Here is a 26,125-nt window from a genome sequence, read left to right as displayed (position 1 = left end):
TACAGAACTGGGTTATTGTGGGATTTTGTTCTCTGCATGTGTATTACAATGAAACACATCATTCGGACTATTTAAGAATTTCACAGTAATGATATTGTCATTACCGCATGTACCATATATTTGCCCCTCCCCCCATGGCACACGTCCACCTGTTGATGGGCAGGTTGCCATTCACTGGCACCATGTGGTGGTGCTCCGATTGTATCTGATTGGATATCGATCAGGTCAAACGCAAGCATTGACATTGCAAAATTATATTCAGAAATCAATAACGTGTAAAATCTTAGCATTTCGTCAAAACGCCTATCAGTCCCTGCCCAAAAGGGCTTGGCTTTTGAGGGCGTGCTAAGCGATCAGGTCAACGTACTGGTATCCAGCAGACGACACAATACACGCAACCACTTACCGCACAGTTATTGAGATTTCACCGACTGTCTGCCAACGCCGTAAGCTGCCGGGCACTTGGACGAGCAGCGACGCAGCGTTTGTCTACCTGAGCGATCAAGACATTTCGCTGTTAATATGACTCCACACGTCTAGTTTCCAGGCAACATGAATTCAGGGGTACACAATCTACGGGTTATATTCCTCACAAGAAAATATTCGCAGAAATTTCCGCAAAAGCTCCTCCGTCTCCACTCAGGACGCAGCGCCTCGAGAGGCACTCGGCTGCTTACTGATGCGGGTGTCGAGATTTCTCGTCTTATATACATACAGCAATTGACCGAGACGATCCCTATATATAATATTATATAATCAATTAATTAATTAATTACATTCATACGCAAGAAACATTTTAAAAAATGTAAATAAACCTATAAAACATTCTCTGAAAGTTTCAAGGCAAAAACTTGCATTTTAAAGTTTTTAGAAAAGTTTTAGTGTGTCAAAATTTGTATATAATATGAACGAGCCTGAAAAGTTAGCGTTCGTGTGTTTGTAACTCTTTACTCTCCTTATGGAACCAACCCAAGCTCACTGACCTGGTTGTCAGGGGGAGGTGTAGTCGGTAGAAGGGCACAGTGCAAGGTGTCTGTCAAGCTGGGTGATATATCGGGAGAAATTCGAATGATTCGAGAGTCAAAATAGGATATTTTGGCAGAAAATGAATGCTACAGGAACGGATGAAGTTGAACTAATGACCCCAGAACTCATGAAGTCATAGGCGTTCCCGGCAGCTGTGCGTGGAAGATGTTTAGGGGTACCCCTGTATGCTCCTCAGTCGCTTCTCTGTCCGAGCTTGGCCTGTATTTCAACCATGTTTCTTCGCTGCTTTACAGTTTTCTTCTGAATTAAACACACAATTAAAGATCCTCACACGTTAATTTGTATGTAGAAACCCAATAAGGCATGTATAGTAGTTAAAACGGCTGAGACAAATCGGAGGTACCTCTACCCCCTACGCGTCTTCAAAAGCGGCATGTGCGACGGAGAATCTCTTCTGTCCTTTGCTCTTCTCAAGAGAAAGATATTAATAAAGTGCAAATTATATTACAGATATTGAAGTACATTATTTTCTGTGACAAGGTTCAAGTCGTATGCGCCACCTAGAGAGGGATGTAAACAACTTCTCCTCGTATATGACGCGTGAAACTACAATCTTATCTCTCGACACCCTTCGCCGCCACCGCAAGTTTGATGCGATGTTTTCGTGCCAAACTTCATGTATTTTACAAACATTTTGGTCCAAAATACTCATTTTTTAAATATCTGCAATAAATACAATGCATTATGAGTAACTTAAAGGGTATGTGTATGTTAGGCTTTGCCGATGAGCCGAGGTATTAGACGCAGAAGTGTAGGGAGACGAGGGGACGAGGTTGAGATTTGAGGGTGCACACCATTCAAATGTCCCGCCTAGGATTCCAAACTTTCAGAGGATAGCAGATGTAGTATTTTATAAGATTCAGGGATCATCTTATGAATTTCGATGAAATTCTGTCGAAAACGTAGCCAAAACTCCCTACAATGTCTTACCGATTGACGTGATCGACGTGTAAAGCATGTTGGCAGGAAATATGAAGGATATATGTCAGATGTACCATATGGGTTGTTACTCCTGGAAAATGTGGAATTATCAAATCGATCTTTTGCTCAAACACTTATATTTTCTTAATTTATTTTGAGTTAAAGTTGAGTGTAAAAGTAAAAGTACAACTGCTAAAATATTCGGGATCGGTCGGGAGTTGGGGGCATTTGATACTCATCAGAACAGTTTCAGTACGTGGGTCGGAACGGATGCGCGAAATGCGTACTGTCCGAGCAACTGATTTAAATTGTCATTAGATTTTTGTACTGCCCCTTGTGAGCTGAAGTGAGTAATGATTGATTGGTGGGTGCTCAGCAACTAGGGAGTGTTTACGCGTATCCAACCAAACGCAAAAGTATAACTGACTCGCGCCCGTGTGCAGCCAGCAGTCCGTGTTAAGTCGCCGAACGAGTCGCGTCGAGCCGAGTGCTAGCAGGCTAGCCATGGATATGCAGCAATGTGCCTCGGGTGATCTCACTCGTTATCACGACGTCTACCGTGGTTCTCTCGATGCCACCTCGCTCGTTCCTCGTACCGACTACGATGTTTTTGATCGACCAGGCTCGGGGAATTGGTACACGAATGCTGCCGGCATTTTTGCCGCCGATCTCGGGCCCGTTGCTGCTCGCCCGTATCCATGTCCTCCCTTCTGTGGCCAAGTGGCACAATCTACGACCACTTGTTCGTCGTCATTTCTGCCTGCTTCACCGACAATTTCTGGACCAACATCTTTTCATCAGCGTTCACCGATTCAATCGAGCTCTTCTTCGATGTTCGAGACATTTTCCGATAATGCGATGACGTACGAACGCCGGAAAGCGGTTGACGACTTGTCGCCATCGTCAGAGACGGGCAGTACCAAAGTCTACACGAGCTCGTCAAACGAATCGACGCCCGAGAAAACAGGTAAGAGGAGACTTTATGATAAATGTTAGATTTTAATTGACAAATGCGTATTTTGTCCTGAGTATCTTTTGCAAACATGGTTTGATGGCTGCCGCTTCCATTGTTTGATTTGATTTCTTAAGAATCCGTACTCTTGAGATGATTGGTTCATAATGAGTGATTGTGTATGGGGGAGTTTCTTTAACGTTTACTTGGCAAACAATAACATACACAAAGAAATCAAAGATAGTCTCTATTTCAAAAATTGTAATAACTTTAACATATTTTTTCCTGCTGTATGAAGGAAAATTAATGCTACAACAGCTTGAAACTTTATTGGATCGTTATTGAAATAACGGTTGAATTAAGTAGAACGGTTGAAACTCTAAATCTTTTCGGTCGGACAGTACATCTTTCATAGTCATCAGTGGTCGAGGACTACTGGACATGATGTTATTATTCGGTCATTCGGCCACGGCATCGCTAATGACCGTCTCCCTATGTTGCCAGATCGGCGCGTGCCGAGCAGGCGACCCGCGACGAACACCGTCATATGTGGGATATATAAGGATATCACCGAGCCCTTAATCCTTCGCTCGCGAGTCGCATTACGCCCTCGATCCTGCCCAAAATCTCTGCCATACTGACAACTCTCAGAATATCGTCCCCTAGGGGAAGAGGTGCTTCGAAGCAGCTACCTGCTTTATTCGTTAATGACGTCGAAATCGAAGCAAGGTGCTCTCCACGGCTAAAATGAGTGGCGGCTTTCTCTCAATAAGTCGTGCTTGTTCCCATTACCGCTCTCATATATTCCGTCTGACACTTTAATTGTTTCGAGTGAGTGAAATGTTTTGAATAAAGCACCTCCATCTGTAAATATCTGAGTGCCCTCACCTTGTTTTAGTGAAACCGTATGTTCCTCGGTTGTTACGTTTGAGAAGACCGTGTTTTACGATTCAACGCATAAATAATTGGATTCTGTAGTGTAGCAATAGCCACTGAAACAAGTAGACAAATTGTGCTGATAATAATTTTACAGCATATGTTTCTTATTTCACTACTACATGTAAATGTAGACGAAGTCGCTGTGACCTCGATATACTTGTACCATAAGTAATCTAATAAACGCATAAACATTACCAGTCGAAATATTCAAATTTTCAAAGGCAGTTTGCAACTGCAGCAACTGCAGAGGAGGGGGGATTTTCTTTCGAAAACTGAATCGTCTTTAATTCAATCTGTCCATATCCATCACTGCTGTTCAATTAAAAATGAAAGGTAGAATATTGAAGTTTATCGCGTCTTTTGAAAACTTTCAAAAGAGACTGTCTTGTGCTAAAATGGACAAACAATTCGTCATCCTCTTACTTCTTAACACAAATTATCCATACATATTTTTGTTCTCTTGTTTTTATCGTCACCCGCCATTATACTGCAATGAGCGCAAAGAAATGAATACACTATCATGACCTGTCTAACTTTCTTGACTGTAATGTGTTTCCTTCTGTCCCATTGTCTGTTAAAGGAGTAAAAAAAAGACTTAAATAACACGATTCTCTCGTTCGGACTTGCTTCATGCTCGTTCGGACTTGCTTCATCACTAATGTTACACACTAATGTTCATGGGCAAATAAATGTCGTCTTCTGTGTTTCTATGTTCAAAAAGAAAAAGGCAAAGCATATTTTAACCACCACTCTGTCATCATTAATTCCACATCATCGATGCTTGGGATTTTCCTTTGCGATGAAGGTCATTTCATTTGTAGTTTGGCGTCAAGACGGATCACACATCTCCCGTCTTATTACAAAAATCATATACTTCCAAAATGATTTTGTCCTACCTGCGTCACTGATGTAAATCATTGCTGCTGATCGAAACTAGCAGAACTGTGAAAACTTTATGGCAAATGTATTTTTATTCAAAGCATATTTGTTTTGTATTCTTTTCTTTTTCTTCTCTCTGTGCTAGACTGCAATGGCAAAGAAATGGGAGCAGACGGCGGCCGTTCGAAGCGCCGCCCTTACTCAAAACTTCAGCTCATCCACTTGGAGGACGAATTCAAGAGAAGTATGTACCCGTGCCGTGAGCGCCGAGCTTGGCTGTCGAAAGTCCTCGAACTCACGGAGCGTCAGGTTAAGATCTGGTTTCAAAATCGGCGTACAAAGCTTCGACGCACGATGGAAAGAGAACAGAGGGAAAATGAGCAGATGCAAAGGGACATGGTGGATTTAGTCATGAGATTCCACGTTCCCCAGTAAACACTTTGGAATACCTTTATTTTTACTTGTTCTTTTTTGTTTTTCTCTTTTATCAATTTTTTGGATGGAATAAGGAGAAAGTGCAAGACTGCCGCAGTGCGACTGGGTTGCTAACGAGCGATCCCAGCTGGCGTGCGCAGTAAACCGTAAATTGATTCGATTCGCGTGCTGCAGCGTGCCGTGTGGACAAGCAGCCCATCTTCCCATCAGTGATTTTGACTTGACCTCAACCTCTGACCTCGTCCGGTCACCCATCCCATCCGTCAGCCTGAAGCCATTGCCTTGGATCGGGAGAAGAGTAGACAAGCGGCGCGTGGATGCAGTCTACCTGCGGGCAACCACCACGTCAGCCCAAGACAAGCCAACCAGTACGCCGATTCGCAGTGACGTTGACTTTTATCGTTTGTAGGGGCATCAGCATACCGTAGTGTCTCCATGATGCGTGAGAGCATACATATGTACGAGTGTGTATGTGTTTCAACGTGTATGCGTGGACGGCTATGTGTTCTGCTTGTGTGTGTGTGTTGAGTATGATAAACTTTTGTGTGTGTGCGTGTGTGTGTGAGAAAGAGAGCGTGTGTAACACATAGGAGGCAATGGCAGCCCTCGAGTTTCCTCGAGCTCCCAGAGGACCCGCCACGCGCCTTCCGCACGACGCGCACCCTGCCTGCCGGAGACCGACTAACAAGTAAGAACGCAATAAACAGCCCTCTGCAAACAGATGGAAATGCTATCGCATCAATTTTCCAGAATTTCTCCACGGTACAAGCGAAGACACCATGGGGTGGGGGTTTCTTTTCTTTTATGTGCCCGTTTTGTTGCTCTATGTCGAGGTACTGGAATATTCCCGTTTTCTTGTTGTACCTTCAGGTTGTGGAGGTTTGGGGATATTTTTACATGATATGAAGAGCCCACTGAGCAGCTGTAAGATATTTACATTTCGGATTGATCCAAATCCCCACTTCGGAAAGAAAGTATTGACAAGCTCTGCCAGTGAAATGTGTGTGTATGTGTGTGGCCAAAACACGGTCCTTCTGTTTTCCAGAACAAGTGCATTCCACCTTCTCTTTACCGTTTGCCCCGTCCATTCTCCCCCTAGGTCAGTGTAGCGGGGTTCTGTATTCACCGACATCAGGTGTTTTGACAGCGAAGTATGTCATTTCTGCGTGTTTTTGTCACCGTTCAAGCTATATATTAACGGGAGTCGCAAAACAGTGTATTGATCGCCGATTCTTGTCACTTCGAGAAGTGCCTCTCTTATGAGAACAGAAATACAAGCAAACAATGTATATTTTTTCACAAGTGTTTACAAGTAGTATGCAACGACTAAGTGTGACCAACATTGCCTTACTCCTTGCCTTATTGTATGTATGAACAGACATTTTATTTTCAATTGTGTCTTGAGTAATATCATTGATGTACATGTTATAAAAACAAGATATACAACCTTTGACATTGATACTATCTCTATCCTATGTTACGTCGTCTTACACCTTGCAACATGTTACACGTCACTCTATCAGTAGGTCCTACATTCCGCATGATTTTAAATTTGATCTACTCCATATGATAGGTGATGATGAAATGGTCCTCCAAACTCACAGCGAGCATAACATTGAGGATGTCTTTATTGTACTTAATCGTTATCTTGTCCATGTGGAAACTTGTTACCAGCCGAAAGAGCTGCTCTAAGCCGGCTACATCGTGAGTACAATTGTTTTGGCAAAAAAAAAAAAAAAAAAAAAAAAATTCGCTGCATGTGGGACTAATCATGCAGGTCGAAGAACAAAGGCAGCCCAATATTTATGTACCCAGAAAGAACACCCCCCCCCCCCCGACTTTTTCCCACGGGGAGGGGTTGGGGCTTGTTTTGTTTTGTTTTTGTTTTTTTGTTTTTTTCATGCAGTAGATCATAACGAGGACGTGTGATTCAGCTTGTGTCCAAATTGCGATTGTCATAACGGTAATTTAAAGGGATGGTATAGTTTTGGTTGAGGTGAGAAGTCAGCCTTTTTTTGCAAGATACTTAAAAACCTTTTTATCAAAAAAAAATGCCAAAAAGTATACGATTCTAAGAGGAATTCAATGTTTACTTGATAAAAATTTGGTTTGAAATGGTTGAGATATCTAAAAGCAAAGTAAAACAAAGCAATCCTAATGAAAGGTAGGTCCTACTTTTTATCAGGATCGCTTTGTTTTGGGCTACCTCCGCCATTTCAAAACCGATTTTCATCAGTGATAATGCTGTTTTATATTCCATAAGTGGTTTCTCATTATCTTGCGATATCATCATCAAAGGACGTTAAAAACCTCAACCTCCATCTCAAATCGAAACTCTACCATCCCTTTAAAACAGTATAATCACCTTCCCTGTCTCAGCACCTTTTGCAACTGAGCTTACCACATCATTGATGAATGAACTATTACCTTGATATTATTGTGTATGCTTGTTGGACTTGAGTATAAGATTATTCACTACAATTACAGTACGAATATATGCGGAGGTCCAGTGTACAGAGACATTCCCGTCATTTTGTGTTACTTTCAAAATGTAAATTTCACCTTGTATATTATGTCCTCTCTCCCATCTCAGAACCTTGAGCTGATGTAAATATTTTTTTCTAAAACTGGACAAATGTAAATATTAGCAGCTTAAGAAATGAAATAAAAAAATATATATTTTACTGACTCAACTCTAAATGGACCATCTTTAATATCGGCGTCCTATCGCAGCGTTTAAGTCTTATGTTGCCAAGGTTGCAATTTTGCACCATATTGTATACACACAAATATAACATACACACAAATGTCATAGAGCAGCAATTTGTCTGGCATGTAAAGAGTTAACAGCAGCAGCAACAAAATGTATATTAGTGATTCATATATATATATATATATATATATATATATATATATATATATATTATATTAGTGATTTAAACATTTTTTGTCCACATTTCTGTTATAACATGACATATCCTGAACACATGCAGTTTGCAGTTTTAGTACAGGAAATGAAAAATACGTGACAACACTTATGCAAGTAAGTGATGCCATAGACAAAAAAGAAAATGGACGAATTAAATATCACGTGATGGATATAACAGTCTGGAAAGTGCATAACGGTCTGAAGCCAGACAGAGAGAGAGAGAGAGAGAGAGAGAGAGAGAGAGATAGAGGTAGAGGAGGGGGAGGGAGAAAAACATGAAAATGTCAATGCAGTTATGTGGGACTTATATGGAGTTCTTGTTCTCGTCGGCGACGGGGGGAGGGAGGGGGGCGACCTAGCTACTGTTAGCCTAGTAGCATGGACTTTGTTGATCCAGTGGGGGAGAGGGAAAAGTGAGATACAATTAAAAAAAAAAATAGTATGGCAAAGTGAAATATACATACAATTACACAGACAAACACACACAAGTAAATACACACACACACACACACACACACACACACACACACACACACAAGTACATATCTAGGTATTACACCATTAACAGTGATTAATCTGTGCAAATATACTCACACATACACACACACATGTAAAATTATATAAATCATATGCATATATATATATATATATATATATGTATGTATATATATGTTATGTGTGTGTGTGTGGGGGGGTGGGTGGGTGTATGTGTGTTGAAGAGGTTGCTTCCAAAAGGCGCTAAATCCAACATTTGTCAATGGATTTAGCGCCTTTTGTTTGAAAGCTCTTTAGATAGATAGATAGATAGATAGATAAATTGACAGATAGATCTTTAGATAGATAGATAGATAGATAAATTGATAGATAGATAGATAGATAGATAGATAGATAGATAGATAGATAGATAGAGATTTGTATATCACATCAACCACTATTTGCAGTATCATTCGTAGAGTACTCGTATTCCATACTCGTTAAGTTTCCTTTATCTGAATCCTCTGTCAACACATCTTTTGATCATTTCAAGTCACACACTTTGGCTGATGACGACAGTTTGAACGAACACATCCCTCACAGCGTTGCATGCATGTGGTGCCGTGCCTAGCTGTAGTTGTGTGTGTGTGTGGGGGGGGTAGTAGTAGTTTTTGTGTGTGTATGTGTATAACGGGGAGAGGAAAAGAAAAAAAGAGAAAATTAAGTTTTAAAATTATGTTTGTTTTTTTTTCATGATTTACTCCTACAACACAGTTAGACTGTTAAACATAGCAATAATTATAATGTCTCTTCATTTCCCTCCTTGATATGACATGATGAATATAATTATCATGAAACAAATCTGTTGACTCTTCCTCTCTCCCTCCCTCTCTCTACCTACACATCTGTCTATCTATTAATCTATCTATCCATCTATCTATCTATCCATTTATCTATCTATATAATGTGCGTGTGTACGTATGCGTAGATATGTATATAAACAGAATGTGCTGTACATAAGTATTATATTCAAATTATGTTACATTTTCCCTACCATTTTCCATATTAAAGGCTATTTTCTTTTTTACCCCAGCGAAGGAAGAGGAAATAATTATTGAATATTGTCGAAAGCTTCAATATAGTTGATGTAGAGGTCATGATAGAATAAACGTCTCTTGCTGATGAAAATGATTAAACAAATAAATTCACCTTTATCAAATATATAAATGTAGTAACATCAATTTCCTTAAACAGCGAAAGGAGTTTCATCTTCTACAGAATGATCCTTCTTCTCTAGATAATTACAGACCAATATCTGTACTGCCTTGAATATCTAAAATTTTGGGGAAAAGTTTTTAAACGGTTTTATAATTCCTTTCATAAGGATGATCTAAGTATACTAAATTCGATTGGTATCAAAAAGGGATATTCCACCAACCTGTCAATAACCCAATTGTTAGACAAATTTACTGAATCATAATCAAGTGTTCGTAAGAGCAATTGATTGGAATAACTAAATAGATCTTTCGAAAGCATTTTATATAACAGATCATAGATACTTCAAATTCATGAAATTCTACCTCCTGATCTCCGGGACAGTGGACATGAGATCAGGAGGTCGTAGGGTCGAATCCTGCTCAAGTATGTACGCCCATGATTTTTTTTTTTATCATGGCTACTACTAAAACACTGATCAATTCAGTGCTTATTTACGTCGATGTTGGGCAATTTGTCAATCAGTTGCAGATCATAGATATTTATGAATTGAAGAGACATGTCGCCTCTAATTCATAGCTATTGATTATTTATCTGACAAAAAAAAAAAAAGCAATATGCATCATTCAAATTTCAAAATGTCTAAAATCTAATATTGTATGAGGTGGGATCGGCTATCAACATTGATGGACTGCCTCTATTAAAGTGAAGTCAGATCCACCGAAATCTTAGGAATTGCAGTTGACATTTTTAATGACTTGGATTATTCATATTTACAATATTCACACATCTACAATGTTGGTCATCTAACATTACTTTAAACGTGATTCAACGGTTTCTTTTGCTATTTGACAGTCTTAGTGTAAAACAAGGGTTCTTACGTGATTTCACTTTTTCACAGGTAGACCACAACTTTGCACCAAAAAAAAAGAAATGCATTGTACGTAATAATTTCTTTTGCTCGATAGTACAAAAGCGAGTGCATGTGAGATTCTGTCCATTTCCCTGATTAAACGTTTTATTGATATGATCACCAACTGTTAAATCTCTTGAAAAAACAACAACAACAAACAAACAAAACAAAACAAAAACAAAAGTGAAAATGCCGATAAATCATCTTCGTCCAATGTGGAGGAGACATTACTTGATCAATGTTTCCCGGTCAACCGTTAATCGGAGATTGTTACAACATGGTTAGCGAGCACGACGGTTGACTAAAGTGTCTACGCTTGGCTGTTCGCCACAGAGCTGCTCGTCTTCGCTGGGCTAGGGAGCACAGAAGGGGTCATCCCACAAGACATACAGCCCACGAGTTTGACATTGAAAAAAGGTCCATGAGTCACACAGCTCACGAGTCATACAGCCCATGATTCGACACTGGGCAAATAATGCCAATGAGTTCGACACTAGGTAAAAACAGCCCACGAGTTCGACAGATACAACACGGGGCTTAATGTGTCGGTCTCGTGGGCCTTGTTAGCTTAGTGTCAAACTCATGGGCTGTTTGACTCGGGAGCTGTATAACTCATAAGCTGTATGACTCGTGAGCTCTGTGACTCGTGGGCTCTATGACTCGTGTGTGTCGGTCTCATGACGTGCACCCGCACAGAATGCTGCATCCTGGACACTGGACACATGTTGTCATCACGGACGAGGGCCACTGCATCCTTGATGACTCAAGGCGATGGTGGCTCAAGTTACGTTCTCACACAGTTGCCAAACTTGAAGTTCAGGTCGAAAACTTAACTGTCGATGATTAGCTCCTCTCGTAAATTCACGACGAGGGTTCACACGTGCACCTAAACTTTAAGTTACAACTTACGAGTGAGTCCCACTCGATGATTTCAATGGAAGTGCAGAGTCTTTGCTAGATGACCTTTAGGATGCACATACAAAATAGCGCAGCGAACGAGACACGAGGTTCACGTTAACTCACAAGCTCGTTGATTATTGTGTCCACACGGAGCAAACCTACGAGGGCGGACCCCAATGGCTCGTGGAGAGAGTGTAAACCCTTAGATGTCTTGTGGTTCTAATCATCGACTAAACTTTAAGACTGCTAACTTTCGAGTGCGTCGACACGGTGTTAAACTACAAGCTAATCATCGAGAGTTAAGTTTTCGACCTAAACTTAAAGTTTAGGAACAGCGTGTGAACCTAACTTCAGTAATGATATGGGCCGGCATCCAGTCCGGTGTAAAAACGTCGCTGGTGGTTGCTCAAGGAAACGTCAACACCGTCGTGTATCGGGAGATAATATTGGAACAAGGAGTTCCTTGGCTGGAATGTCCTTGCCTTCCATATGTAGTTTGCAGGCACAAACCCTTGTTGGTCGTAAAGGAGTCTGCGCCAAGACTACTACATGCACCACTTTGGCACTGTCCCATAGGCCCTGTGTTGAAGCTTCTCCCAACAACAACTTGTTGGGAGAGGCTGCAGTGTAGTGGTGCGTGTATTAGTCTTGGCGCATGCAGACTCCTATACGACCAACAAGGGTTTGTGCCTGCAAACTATTCCATATGCAAGACAAGGGTACAGTGGTAGTTTCCGACTGCAGGACGACAACACTTGACCACACAAGGACGCTGCAGTAAAGGAATTCCTTGAGGTAGAGGGAGTGGTGCATTTGAGATGGCCATCTTGCTCGCCAGATATGAACCCACAGAGCATGTATATCGGATGCCCTATAGATCGAGCTATCAACGAGAGAACTGTTATTTCTGATACTGTGTAGGGGTTGGCCGACGCTCTGAAGAAAGAATAAGATACTATGCCTATTGACATTGCCAACACGGAAGTGGACAGCTTACCACCAAGTCTGCAGGCCTGGTACATGTCATGAGTAGACATACCCGCTATTTAATAGTAACTGAGAAACAACAATTACACTGGTAGAAACAGATTGATGAAATCACCTCCCCCCCCCCCCCGCCCCCCCCCCCAAAAAAAAAAAATCCGAATAACTGACAAAGATTCAAAATAAAAGTAATTCGTAAAACAAGCAGTTAAAAAATAAAAAGTGTTCGAACATTATCATGCCGACACTTTGTTGTAGTAATTGAACAGTGAGTGCAGAAATAAAACTGAACTGAACCAACACACTCTGCGGAACTAAAGACTAATTCATAAGTTCAAATATAAGTGCTTAATTCTGGTCAATGTATAGATTGATTAGAAAAAGCCAAACATAGAATATGAAGGGCAGTGTTGTTCGAAATAACAGAATTTATTGTTTAAAGACATGAAATGTTTTAAACTGTGGTCAAGAAACAACTAATAACTTCACTTGACACGTCTTACGAATGAAAAAAAAAAACACTGACAAACTGTATAGCATCATACAGACACGGGTATTATATATATATATATATATATATATATATATATATATATATATATATATATATATATATATATATATATATATATATATAATTTATATATCTTTTTCAGTGTTTGTATGGGAAGAGCCCTTTTTAATGAAAGCACGCCATTGTGACGGATGAAGGTTACAGGAGATTCGTAGGACAACATGAGAAAGATATAAATAGATGTACGTCGGCGAGTTTCAGACGAGATTATGCTTACATTTTTGTGAGACTTGTGGCAATGGTAAGGAGAGCGTTCGTTGCCCTATGAAGAGATGTCAACTTTGACCTTGGTAGTCAAGATCATCTGGGGGAGGGGGGGAGGGGAGGTGTCAACAATTTCACCAAGCAAGTGCTAAATACTCAGATGACACGGCCTACTTGAGGAACACAATATTGGGCTAGTGAAATGGGTCACGGGTGAAATTGAATCAGAAGTACGCCAGTCTTCGTCAACACGAGAACAATTGTTGTTTTATGTAGATGGTCTCTCTTCTTCATACTGCGCCCGAGATCAGATGACTTCTTGAGTCGTCGAGACATACAGTAACGGATGTTTTACACTCTGTGCCTCCCCCCCCCCCCCCCCCACCATCACAGACACCACCATAATAAGACGTAGTGGTTAGTACACGATCCACTATGAGTCGGTCAGAAGTCCTCGCCATTCGATGTGTTTGACAGGAACCAAAGTATCATTTGTGCAAATCATAATCATGTCAAATTGTGTAAATGGAATAATGGAAGTACCACTAATGATCGGTATTTAACAACTTACAATGGTTGACACTCAGTAATCTTCGCGATAGGTGGTCAAAACCCTATCCCAATCAAGGATACTCCTGGCACAAATGGTGACAGAGACACAACCTACAACTAATTCCATTAGTCAGTCATGAAGTCTTCATTAGCCCTCACTTTATAATCGATGTACATTTCGTGCGGTTGCTATTTATAAAGCAAGCAAACCATCGAAAACCATCGGAAATTGCTAACCATCACAACATCACTGACAATTTCAACAGAGGACTGCAAAAAAAAGTTACCTGTCATTTTTCCAACACTTCAACTTCAATTCATCCATTCAATCTTTAGCCGTAAATAAACTTGTTAGAAAAGGAAGTTTTTTTCTGGGTAAATCAAGCAATGGATACATTAAATGACAGGAAGAGTATAAGCAGTAAAAGTGATGTAAAAGCAAGAGTTTATGATGAAATTTACTTGTCTTCAAACAAATATTACCATTATACATATTTACGTAATTATGATGCTAAATACAGTTTCAATAATTAAGCGCACTAAATTGAATAAATCTGTCACCTAACAGACTACACTAATAATACATTATGTAAGAATGGACGGGTGTTTGTTCTAACTTGGATTGATTAATCGTATTAATAAACTAATTGAATCAAAACTTACATCGTCTCATAACTATTGGCTGTGAAGTTATTCTTCAAGACCGCAACCCTCTTTAAAACCTTCGTATATTGTAGTTACACACCAAGTACATGCTTTCTTTGATAAGTAGAGTAGGGTGCTGTTCGTTGTTCCGAAGGTTCGATATTCCGAAGGTTCGTTATTCCGAAGGTTCGTTAATCCGAAACACGCAAATTCCCTATACCTAGAGGTTCGTTAATCCAAAAATGAAAAGGGTTCGTTAATCCGAACATTATTTGTGGCGTTATTCCGAAGGTTCGTTATTCCGAAGATTTGTTCATCAGAAAATGAAATTCGGAAAAACGAACCTTCGGAATAATGAATCTTCGGAATGAAGAGCCTTCGGAATAACGAACCTTCGGAATAACGAGCTGTAACCGTAGAGTAAGGTCAAGCAAGTTGAATGATGGATTATTTTTTCATAACCAAATAAAAAGTAAAAAAAAATACGAGGAATTTTAAAAGTACGACATAATTGTTAGCCACAAAACAGTATTCAAATTGCATGGTGCTATATCACTGCCTCTCAAGCCGATTCCCATTGATCCACGTATAAAGTTTTATTATTATTTTTGTTTTAGGTCACAAATCGTGTTTGAACAATCAAGCACTTCTGCCCTTTTATTGGGAAAAGGGTTACAGTTGGTAAATTAGCGAGAAAATTGTGATTTTTATCATTTTGGGCAAGTATGAAGTTGAGAATCGTGAGATGACGGTATTATTTTGACTGTGTTGTATATTTGGGTTGCGTGAAATATCATTACACGAAGAAAACGTGCGAAAATTTACAATACCACAGATTTCTTACCATATTACGGCATTTTATGAAGAAACTCTAACCATTCTCTGATTCTGATCCGTCTATCAAAGTGAGCCCAACTGTATCGACTTTGCTCTCGCGAATGAGTTTTGCCATTCGTATAAGAATTTGAAACACCTATGATACGTTACAAAAGAAAAGGAGCTCTGGTACCTGCAATACGTTTTTATGAATCAGACTGCAAATGGAAACGTCATGCGATTGAAGTCACGCACACACACACAAAAAAAAAGACATCATAAACTCCATGAGGAGACTTATAAATCTATTTTTAAATTCTAATGCATTAGATAAGTGTGTAGAAAAGCTGTGCTGTATGGGTCGTTATCAAAGCTGGGTTTTTTTTTTTTGTTTGTTTTTTTTTAGAGCAAGCAGTTAAAAAATTTTAAACGTTGACAACATCCTACAGGAAGAAAAAGGGGCATTGCAACTGGAAGAAATAATTCTTCATAATCGCTGCTTGCAGGTGTCGTCTTTTGAGCTACTGAGGTTTGTTTGTTTGTTTGTTTGTTTGTTTGTTTGTTTGTTTGTTTGTTTGTGTTTAAAAGCACAGGACAACAGCCCAATCATTGAGTATTTAGTAAGCTTGCGCGTCTGATCGCCATTCTTTCTGAGGAAGAAGACTTGTCTTTGTTGCTTCTTGTACTTGAATGGGGTCAAACCGGAGCCTGGACAAAGTTCAAGGGGTCACGCACTTTCCCACATTTCTCCCAATGATTCAGCGTCCCACGGTGTTTACATGCACCACGGTGAGAAAGGAGTTCGCCGGCAACACAGAGATCCGATTCACGACCACTGCACTAAGTCAAGACCACTGCCCAAAATTCAATTCCAACCAATTAAGAATCCGTTGTGCTAACCGACGCTTTCAAACAAGACTTGTTTGATGGCAATGATACGGATACATCTGTTTTATCACTGTCTTGTCGATGAATATTCGATTGCGTCGATCCATGCGTGCGGCATCAGACGCTAAGGTTATGAATTACGGATACACTGGCCCTGGCGAAGTCAATACAATCCGTCGAATATGGACCTCTTTTTGCGGGGAAAGTCTTATCATGTTGAAATAATCTCTAACATGAATTAAAGGTTGAGACATCCATATAAAACCATCATCATCTAGCGATAAATCAGTTTGCTGATGTAGAAATGAAACTCGGGTCTGAATAATTAGACTACACAGTCCGCACGCATAAACAGTAAACACAAACAAATTTTTGTACAACACGCACAAGGTGATTCAGGGCAAACCGCTGCACGTGGAAGAGTATCAGGGCATCGGGCGGAAACATTGTGGATCACAGACGTGGGTACAAAATGTCTTGTCTGTAACTCATGATGGAAACAAATAATAAATGAGATAGGTGAGAAATGAAAGTGAATAACTTCCTCTTGATAAACCACACACCTTTTGCAATAGCATTAACAGCCATGTGTTCTGTAGCGGAATAAACAAAAATAATGGTGTTTCTTCACAGTGCGCACAAGGTGTTTTTGAGAGTATAACCGCAACATATAACTGGACGAAGAACTGGCAAAAACACGAATTAGAGAATTGTGTTTTATTGAGTGTTTTCTGGGACAAAATAAAGCTCAATATTGTGCCGAAAATGAAACCGAATGTTTTCGTCCAATCGCCCACACATCCGTTGTAGTATTGGTTCCATGACAGGTACATTTGTTTCGGAAAGATGGACTTCAAATTTGACATGGCACAGGGGTGACGAATAGAATAAGGGTTCGTCAACAAACCAGGCTATCGTGGATTATGTGGGTAATGCTCCCTGCCCCTGTTGTAACAAAATAGCTTGTGTATATGAGTACATGACACCAGTGCGTTTGCTTGTTTGTTCGTTCGGTGTTTTTGTTTGTTTGTTTGTTTTTGTGTGTGTACTATATTTCTGTTTATTTAGTTTGGTTTTTTTTTTTTAGTTTTGTTTTCTTTTGTTTTGTTTCCTTCACGAGAAACATCCACATAATACAGCCGTTTGTTTGGTTTATCGCGATCACTGATAGTACTGCATAGATAATTCCTTTATCGATTTGTATTCATTTGTTACTGCAACTGGAGAAAAACATAATGATACAGAAATAAACCAAACAAATATTAACCAACAATCTTTGTTGTGTGAGATGACGATGAGTAGGATGATTTCCTATAAATCTCTCAGCATAATTAAAGGGTGTTCCTTTGCCATGTTTACTCTTTTTGTAATGTTAAGTCGGCTACCACCTTATCGACCGACAATCCAGTGAATGGCATGTCGGCTTCATAATGGTTAGCTACCAGGCTTACGGACAGGATTACTTAAAGATGTTCAAGAACAGCCATACGTCTCAATCTACTGGTATTTGTTTAAGGGGCTTAGGATATGTGATTGCCGTATTCTTTCAGGCACCTTTTCTTCTTCAATGCTATTTAGATCCAAGGCATTAAATGTAGCTTGTGCTGGTGACTATGATAACGGTGATCCAGATGATATTACTAACGCAAAAGATAGCAATAGCCATGATAATGATTATAATGATAAAAAGTGATAATGATATTACAAAGAAAAAGAAGAAGAGGAAGAAGAACAAGGAGGTGAATATGAAGGATGCTAACGGTTTTATCAACCCAGAGTAGCCGTTTCGAGTTTTGCACTGCTTCTCCATCTAGAAATTTCATTATTGTTATTACCTCAGAATTCTCAGTTGCCACGTTATGTAGCAATGTGAAGTGAGACACCAGAGGTAAAATACCAAAAGACTTCAGCAGGATTCGAACTCGTGACCTTTTGTTCAAGAGTCCGATAGCTTATCAACTTTACCAGAGTACCTCAATCATGTCAATGGGTAAGGAAGGAGTGAAGAGTTAACAAGGCAAGGGGACATTCCACGACGCCACATTCTATTGCTTTGCACCGTAATGTTCGTGCCACATGGACTAGTAATGACTTGATTTCAAGATGTGGGGTTAAACAAAACGGGAAACCTCATTCACGGTAACATGTCAACCTCCTCCTCCACAGAGTCCATTCGCTCTTATGATACATCCACCCTAATTTGGATTCAATCATTTTATTATTTTGTTCGTTAGCTCTGCGATTCATCTCAATTTCCTAGTGCCGAAAAAAAAAAAAGAGAGAAAGAAATGAGGAAACTCACATGGCAGCTTCCCTAGAATATAGTTTCCTGGTGCATCGCGGATGCTGCAAGTTCGACAAATCAATACAAAGGGCCAGGGAAAAGATATAGTGCTGTGACGTTATGAGATAACAGTGTGCTTCATTTTAGAGCTTGACAGAGAGAGGAAGTAGGGTTGTGTCTGACTTCCGCCATGTGCAAGAGCAAGCACTGGGGGTTTTCCCCACTCCAATGGGACAGTTAAGACAGGTTGATATTGAATAATCAAACGGCACGGATTGAAACATGTCTACGCCCCTGGACAGTTTGGCGAGGGTTAACATAAAAAGAGGACGAGGAAAAAGCCAACAAACATTACACAAACGAATCAATAATATCAAAATATCATGATATCAAAATTTCCATACATGGAGTCCTTGACGGATCACTTTGCAATAATACAGTAGTCACTTTGCCAATGATATCCCTTGCCAATGATGTGGCACAGCTCCGTCAAAGGACCCTACCATTCCCCAAACCCCGACATTGTTCATGTTGTTGGGAACTTAGATAGCACCCATCCATACACCTGGGTCACGATGATCAGTGCAGGCAAATCATCTCGTCCAAGGCACTGGGTAAATAAAACGATACGATACCTTCTGGTTGAAAATCTAACACATTTTCCATGATCCAATTAAGGGTTTCAGATAACATATACCAATGCCGCATAACCTCCACATGCAGTATTTCGCAATTATCATTATTGCACGAGTACATAATAATGACACGTCACCCAACAAGGCTGTTGAAAGCTAGCGAGAATCGATTTTCTTGTTTAGGTTTACCAAGTTGTCTTCACGCTAAACTTCTCAATATGTCTCTGTTTCTTTTTGTTTTTGTGTGTATGTCGTACTTTTTCGAGGCATTTTCTTGAAAGAAGAAAAAACACACACACTCCACAAGAAACTTATGAGAAAGGCGTCCTAGAGATACTCACAATTTTGCGAAATAAGGAAAAGCATCAAAACTGAAAGGGTCAAATCTTAACAAATTTCGAACAGGCTTTGAATTTCGATTTATTTTTTCGATATTGACATCGCGACCCTGACACTTGAAATAATAACTGTTGATTTCTGAACAAATGTTAGATCTCAGATTTCCAGGAAATTCATCTTATTTTACAGTTGTCTCTGAATACTCGTCACTATAGTTTAAGTGTGGCAGGTCAGAAAGGCGTGCCGAATGCTTACGAATGTTTGGTGCGTTCGTTTGTTCGCTAGATTTCTTGATCGGAATCAGCCACAAGGGTAGCGAGGGTAAAGTGAGCCAAAGTTCATTGGTTGTTATTTTCTCATCTTAGTTTAAATAAAAAAGAAGGTTTGATATGATATGCACGTATCGTGTGTTAATTTGACTTTGAATGATGTTCTTTACAGTTTGACACCATTGACGGATGTCACGTCAAGTAACATAATAACATCACAGCCAGGATCCTTCCGTTGACTTGTGACACATGTAAACTGTAGTAGCATTCCACCTCCCCCCCCCCCCCCCCCCCCCCGGCCCGTCCTTCATTTGACATTCATCTTGAAAGATAATTGAAGAGTCTATTCTTCCCTTGAATAGTATGAGATGCGTTTATGGCTTGAAAGGAAATGATAACTGCATGCGGATGTGGTTACTTGTAAATCATACATGCAAAGCCTTTGCTTCAGAAATGCCAACCTGCTTATCAGTTCTCATACTACTGACGTACAGCCAAATCAGACTGAAATACATGCCCATTCCATTATGTGATTCTGCAGTCGAGGTCTGCAATTATATCGAATAGAAATATATGTTAATATGACTCTTTCAGACTTTCTTGATAACGGGCCAAGATTCTAACTCCCTGTACGTCTTCTGCTACAGCAGTGATGGCCCTACGGATGCAGCCATTGGCAGCGTTCGCTGTACCACTGGCTTCGACGGTTCCCTGCGCCTTGACCCCTCTGCCGCTCTTCCCCGACACAACTGATGGAAAGAGACATCGAGAAATTGCCCCTCTCAGATCGTTCTGATGGCTTAATGTGATTTAAATGGTTTGGAATTACAGATAGAGACCGACCACATCTGTCCCTCGCAGTTCGTGCTACACATGGTAGCATTAGCAGTGACACAGGAAGGTCGGTGGCTATGAGAGAACCTGCCGAGACGTGAATGTATTTTGCTATATCTCCAGCAACTGCACATTTATAATGTTTTGTTGTTGTCGTTGTTGTTGTCGTCGTCATCGTCGTCGTCTTCTTTATTGTTTTTGTTGTTGGTATTGTTGTTGTGATTGTGTTCGTTCTTGATATTTGATCTCTTTCATGCACTCCAGGGCCATTCATAGACTGCATGTTTACCGTTGGACACACGTTGTCCTCTATTGTACTATTATCTGATATTTGAATCTCCGTTTGTCAATTCAATTCAATTCAATGTAATTCAATTCTGTGTCACTTATTTTCCATCCAACAAAGAGTGAAACAAAATGAAAAACAGGCATAATCCCATTGTTTGATCAATTGTAGTCACATCAACTCGGTACATATCAGACATCAATGCTCACTCATAATCGATATTTTTTTAGGGATCACTGTAAACTTGCAATTTGTATTTTCAGGAAATGTTTTCAGATGAAATAAATGTCTGAATAGGCAAAAGGGAAAGAATCAAACGTGTCAATTTTTCTCCCTCCTTCTTATTTCTGTTCTTTCCCTCTTCCTCTATCTCCATTCCTCTCTTTCGTCTGTTTACTTAGTTTAATCGTCTTGGAATAAATGAGGTGAGCTACTTATCAGGCTCTGGAGACAGAAAGACACACACACACACAATGAAAGGAAAGATAAATTTGTGTGTACATCATGAAGCAGAAACGAGCCTGTTTTTGACGACAGCCAACCAGGATTTATCGTTGTTTTAGTAGCATGAAAATGAAATATCATACCTTTTCCTACTCTCTGCGTTTCTGCATCCCCCTCCCCTTTCCTGTTCTCTGAATTTTACGACTGTCTAACGTGTGAGCGCACACCGCAAAGCTACTCTTTTTTTTTTTCACCAGCAGTCTCGTCAGGATGCATCAGTGTTGTTTCTACGCGATGAGAACCTTGTTCCATCTCGACTGCTTCTGCGCCGAGAATAATATTTCAGACAGCCGACAGTTGGCGGATGACAAAACGAATTACCGCTGATACGGTGTGCACAGTGCGTGCTTCCTCAGAAATCAACAAATTGGCCCAAAAGAACAAAGGTCACGTGCTTTGAGGACCACGCGACGAATAGGATGTGAAATTGACAATTGCTTGGAGTCAATGTCCTGTAAACTAATCTTGGTCTTTGCTCGATTTTTTTTTTCCAAAGTAGGTGAACAATGAACATTATAAATCTGCCATTACCTACAACACACATCGTACATCTACTATGGGAAATCAGATTTGTCTATTATAAATGACACATTGTTACCTTCAAGCTTCAAGCTACATTTTTTTTTTTTTTGTGAAATACTCTTAGTGCATGCGATACAGTAGTTCACGCATGACTGTTACATGGAATAAAAACACTTACTTTCCGTAGTCATTTCTTCTTATATGTTATATATTTAACTCCCGTTGTCTATTTCTGTTTCTGTCCGCCTGTTAGTCTTTCTTTCTCTCTCTCTCTCCCTCTCTCTCTCTCTCTCTCTTTCTCACTAGGGCCTACATTAGCTCTTCCTCTCACACCCAATTACATAATACATAGGATCATCAGGCCCGTAACTAGGCTTTTAAGGGGGGGGGGGGTGGGGGTTCAGAATTAGAAAAAGTGGACCACTTCCGGGTTTATTTAGTTGACAAGCCCAAAAAAAAAGAGTGCATTTTTGTTTTGTTTGTTTATTTTGTTTCTCGTGCCACTCCCGGGTTTCATAGGCTGACAAGCAAAGAAAAAAACAACAACAACAACAAAAACAAAAATAAAAGAAAAACCCCCACAAAACAAAAACAAAAAAAGGCTTCAGCACAGTGTTCTGGTGCCACTACAAGCCCTCCCATTTTTTGTTTTTTTTTTTCAAGCGGGGGGAGGGGGTTTCCGCGACTCATTTTTTTTTTTATTTCTTTTCTTCTCTCTTTTTTTTTTTTTTTTTTTGGCTGCTGGCAAACGGGAGGGGGGTTCCACGGAACCCCCTGAACCCCCTCCCCCTCTTGTTACGGGCCTGATCAAGGTGTATTCAATATGATTGTCTTGATGGTTATGAAGGGATATTTCGGTTAAAAAAAAAAAAGAGGTAATAACAATAATAATGAATAAATAGAAAATAACTGGTAACTAGAATATTGTGATTAACCCTTCTCAATCTGACTCGTATCCAACATAATGCCTATTTCTTTTTCTCACTTACTTCTTTTCACTTTTTACTTTAAACCTATTTGACTTACTTGTAGTGATTGATATGGTCTGGTTTTTCCCCAAAACGCGCATTTCTTGAATGTCTTCTCATTCTTCTGGAGTGTGATACTTCCGCAAATCTTAAGACAACAAATCGAGCGCGTGCCCCGCCAAGTCTGCCCCGAGCTGTTTGCAGTCCTAAGTGGTCTCATTTTGCCACTGTTTATTCTGTTCCACGCGCTTGAAATACAGAAGTTGACTCACAATGTTTAATGTCGAACAAAAAGCTCAGAATAACAAGACGGTGTACATGTTGTTTCAGAGATTTAGAGCTGAAATGACCGTTTAGAATGTTCTTTTTTTTTCCTTTTCTGTCTCATCTTTGCCACTTTTAATGCGCGCACACACACACAAACACACACACACACACACACATACGCTCTCTCTCTCTCTCTCCCTCTCTCTCTCGCTCTCTCTCTCTCTCTCTCTCTCTTTCTCTTTCTCACGAAGCAAGAAACACACACCACAGTTTTGCTTCGTCATGTCATGACTAAGCTGGAGATAATCCAGTTCGGTGCCCCACTTATGTAAATTTGCAAATGTCGCAAGTAGATATGTTTCTGTTGCGTTTGTTAATGTAATAACTTTGAATGAAACAAAAAAAAAACATTCGTTGAAAGCTGATCACTATTAAAGAGTAAAATATAGCAGACTAACACATCAACTTTTCTCCCTTCCTTCATTATCTTCATCATTTAAAAAAAGATACAATGAAACCTGACGAAAATGTTACTAATAGGGGAAAAAACAACAAGCATAAAATCACTGCATTTTAAGGTGTGTATACACAATGACTTGAATAAATGGCATTATTTTCGCAGTATTGACTCGTGAACTTCAAAGTGACCGTTGAGATGGAACAAACGAATATGCCATGTTGCAGAGGATGCACAGATATTCGTGAATACGGTGAAGTCATGTCGCCTGTGCGAGAATTTATGTCCTTGCGGGAAAATGCCATTGGAAACACAAAATGTCGTAGAACCACACTAAACGCATTGACACTGACAACAATCCGAGCACCTTAGTGTTATGCCCTATCTTTTTTTTTTCTTCACCTTGCAGATAAAGAAAGCTCCATGCAGAGGAAACCTAACTGCTTACCCCCCCCCCCCCCCACTCACATGGTCAACATTTACTGTGCTTCGAAGCAGGTAGCGAAGGTGACAGAGGTGGTAATGACGAATCGGATTCTGATGATGCTAAAGATGACGATGATGAAGATGATATTCAATGATGATGACTATAATGACGATTATGATAATTAATTTTGTTGATTACGCAAATATGCATATTTTGAACTGGCCAGCTTCAGTTTGGACAAAAGAAAAAGTACCAACATCACCGAAATTGGTGGAAAGCCGAGTTTGAATTGATACCATTACACGAAGGACATGCTCTACTAGGAAAGGCTGCTGTAAAGTCAAGCAGGACATTTTGTGCTCCCAAAATGTCTCTCCCGGTCACACATACACACGAAGACAGGTCACCGACCTCCAGCAACCAAAAAAGCAAAACAAAACAACAACAACAACAACCCCAAAATAGTGGTAATCATGGACAACCAATCGGCGACCAAAACCTCGACATTTTGGTAGGCGATTTGTTGCCTATTAGTTACCAACTGGTTGCCTACCGTTTGCAAACCAAGTGGTGACCGGTTGCCGAGCGTCTGGCAAACGCTTGGCGAGCAACAACAACAACAACAAAACTGTTGATAAATGGACGAAAAATGCTAGCAAATGGTCGGCAACTGGTCAACAACTTGTCAACAACTATGGACAGTAACTGGTGAACAACTTGTCGTCTACTGCTCGTCAAGTGCTCGTCAAATGGGCGGCAACTGTTAGGCGACTGGTCTGCGCCTTGATCGAGACCACTAGCACGACTAGCAATTGTTCGGCGATCGGTCGATTAATCGGATTATGTTCGTTTGGTGCTTGCAACAACTTTTAAAGATTATTGCAGGATTACAATTAATGTAGGACTGAAGAACAAGAACAAGAACAAGGACAATAGAAGTATTGGTGTCAGTGCCCAAAGAACTCACAGACCGTCTACTAAACCTGCAAAGGAGTTTTCCTCGTTATTCCGATAGGTATCGTTAATGCCGACTACAAGATCATATGGGTGGACGGTGAAGCAAATGAGTCAGTATCTGGCTGCTGTGTTTTCAACCATTTGCACTTCAAGCCCTCGTCAAACAGGTATATGCCTAGCCCTCATCAAACAGGTATATGCCTACTGCCCTGGAACATGGACACCCTACAAGAATAATGTATCAGCAGTTGCAATAATCTAGTACATGACCACTTGACAAATGGTTGGTTATGAGTCTTTAATTCGTCTGTTTTCATGGCTACTGGTTAGCAACTGGTTGCAGCCAAAAAATCTTTATGTCAAGGGCTAGAAATTACAGAGGACTAGTCCTAAAGAGGTTGGCGACCGATGAAGGACCTTTTTAACAAGTTTCTGACCATTAAAAAACTTTCTCCAACCAGTTTGGTGTCCAAAGGTTTTCGATGCAGCACGATCGACCGGTCGCCGAGCACTGACAACCATTTTGGCCCACTCCAAAAACAACTTTATGATAAAAGGCCGCTAACAACCAACTGCGTGCCACTGATTTCAGAGGTTGTAGAATATTTGCTGACCGATGTTCGCTTAGGTGCGAGCGAGGCCTTTAGATGTGCTATTGTGATGCATGTTTTAATGCAAAACTTTATATGTCATTTTGTCTCAATGCGTAGGAGAAATTGAGCACTTTCAGCGCGCGTGTGTGAATCGAATATACTTTCCACCGTACCAGTGGATCTGCATGCATTTTTTTCTTGTTGCCTTTCTATGATGGTGTCGTCGTTCGTCCTTCTTTTTCCCAACCTCTCCCCTATCCCTTTGCGCTGTGTGCTCTTGGGTTCTAAGGCTCGTTGACTGATGACCACGTTTCGACAACACGGCCCGCCGCAGCGCTCCCGCGCGATTGCCAGGCGCGAACGCGTCTCGTCATCACCTGCGGCACCTCGGGGACAGTTACGGACACCCCTCACTCGCGATACCTTTCTTAGCGTTCTTTCAACCCTGTTGATATCTATAGTACCTCCTCTTCAAAATTCTTCCGTTTTTTCTCCTTTCTATCCTTCTCCCTCTCA

General features: G+C 40.4%; 1 protein-coding gene across 1 annotated transcript; it reads left to right on the top strand.

Annotated features, from left to right (window-relative positions):
- Positions 1-2,472: 2,472 nt before the first annotated feature.
- On the top strand, positions 2,473-5,173 carry LOC140232932 (uncharacterized). Its single transcript, XM_072313042.1, has 2 exons — positions 2,473-2,935; positions 4,884-5,173. The coding sequence occupies exons 1-2, from the start codon at positions 2,473-2,475 to the stop codon at positions 5,171-5,173; spliced, it is 753 nt and encodes a 250-aa protein (XP_072169143.1).
- The last annotated feature ends 20,952 nt before the right edge of the window (positions 5,174-26,125 follow it).

Source organism: Diadema setosum, chromosome 9 (genome assembly GCF_964275005.1).
Source record: "Diadema setosum chromosome 9, eeDiaSeto1, whole genome shotgun sequence".
NCBI classification, from domain to species: domain Eukaryota; kingdom Metazoa; phylum Echinodermata; class Echinoidea; order Diadematoida; family Diadematidae; genus Diadema; species Diadema setosum.
Note: the sequence above shows the minus strand (reverse complement) of the source record. Positions and strands in the feature narration are given on the sequence as shown.

Excerpts from the sequence above, each read along its gene's own strand:
- LOC140232932 (XM_072313042.1), top strand. The coding sequence starts at position 2,473 with ATGGATATGCAGCAATGTGCCTCGGGTGATCTCACTCGTTATCACGAC. Across the intron at positions 2,936-4,883 it reads ATCGACGCCCGAGAAAACAG|ACTGCAATGGCAAAGAAATG; the intron begins GTAAGAGGAGAC and ends TCTCTGTGCTAG.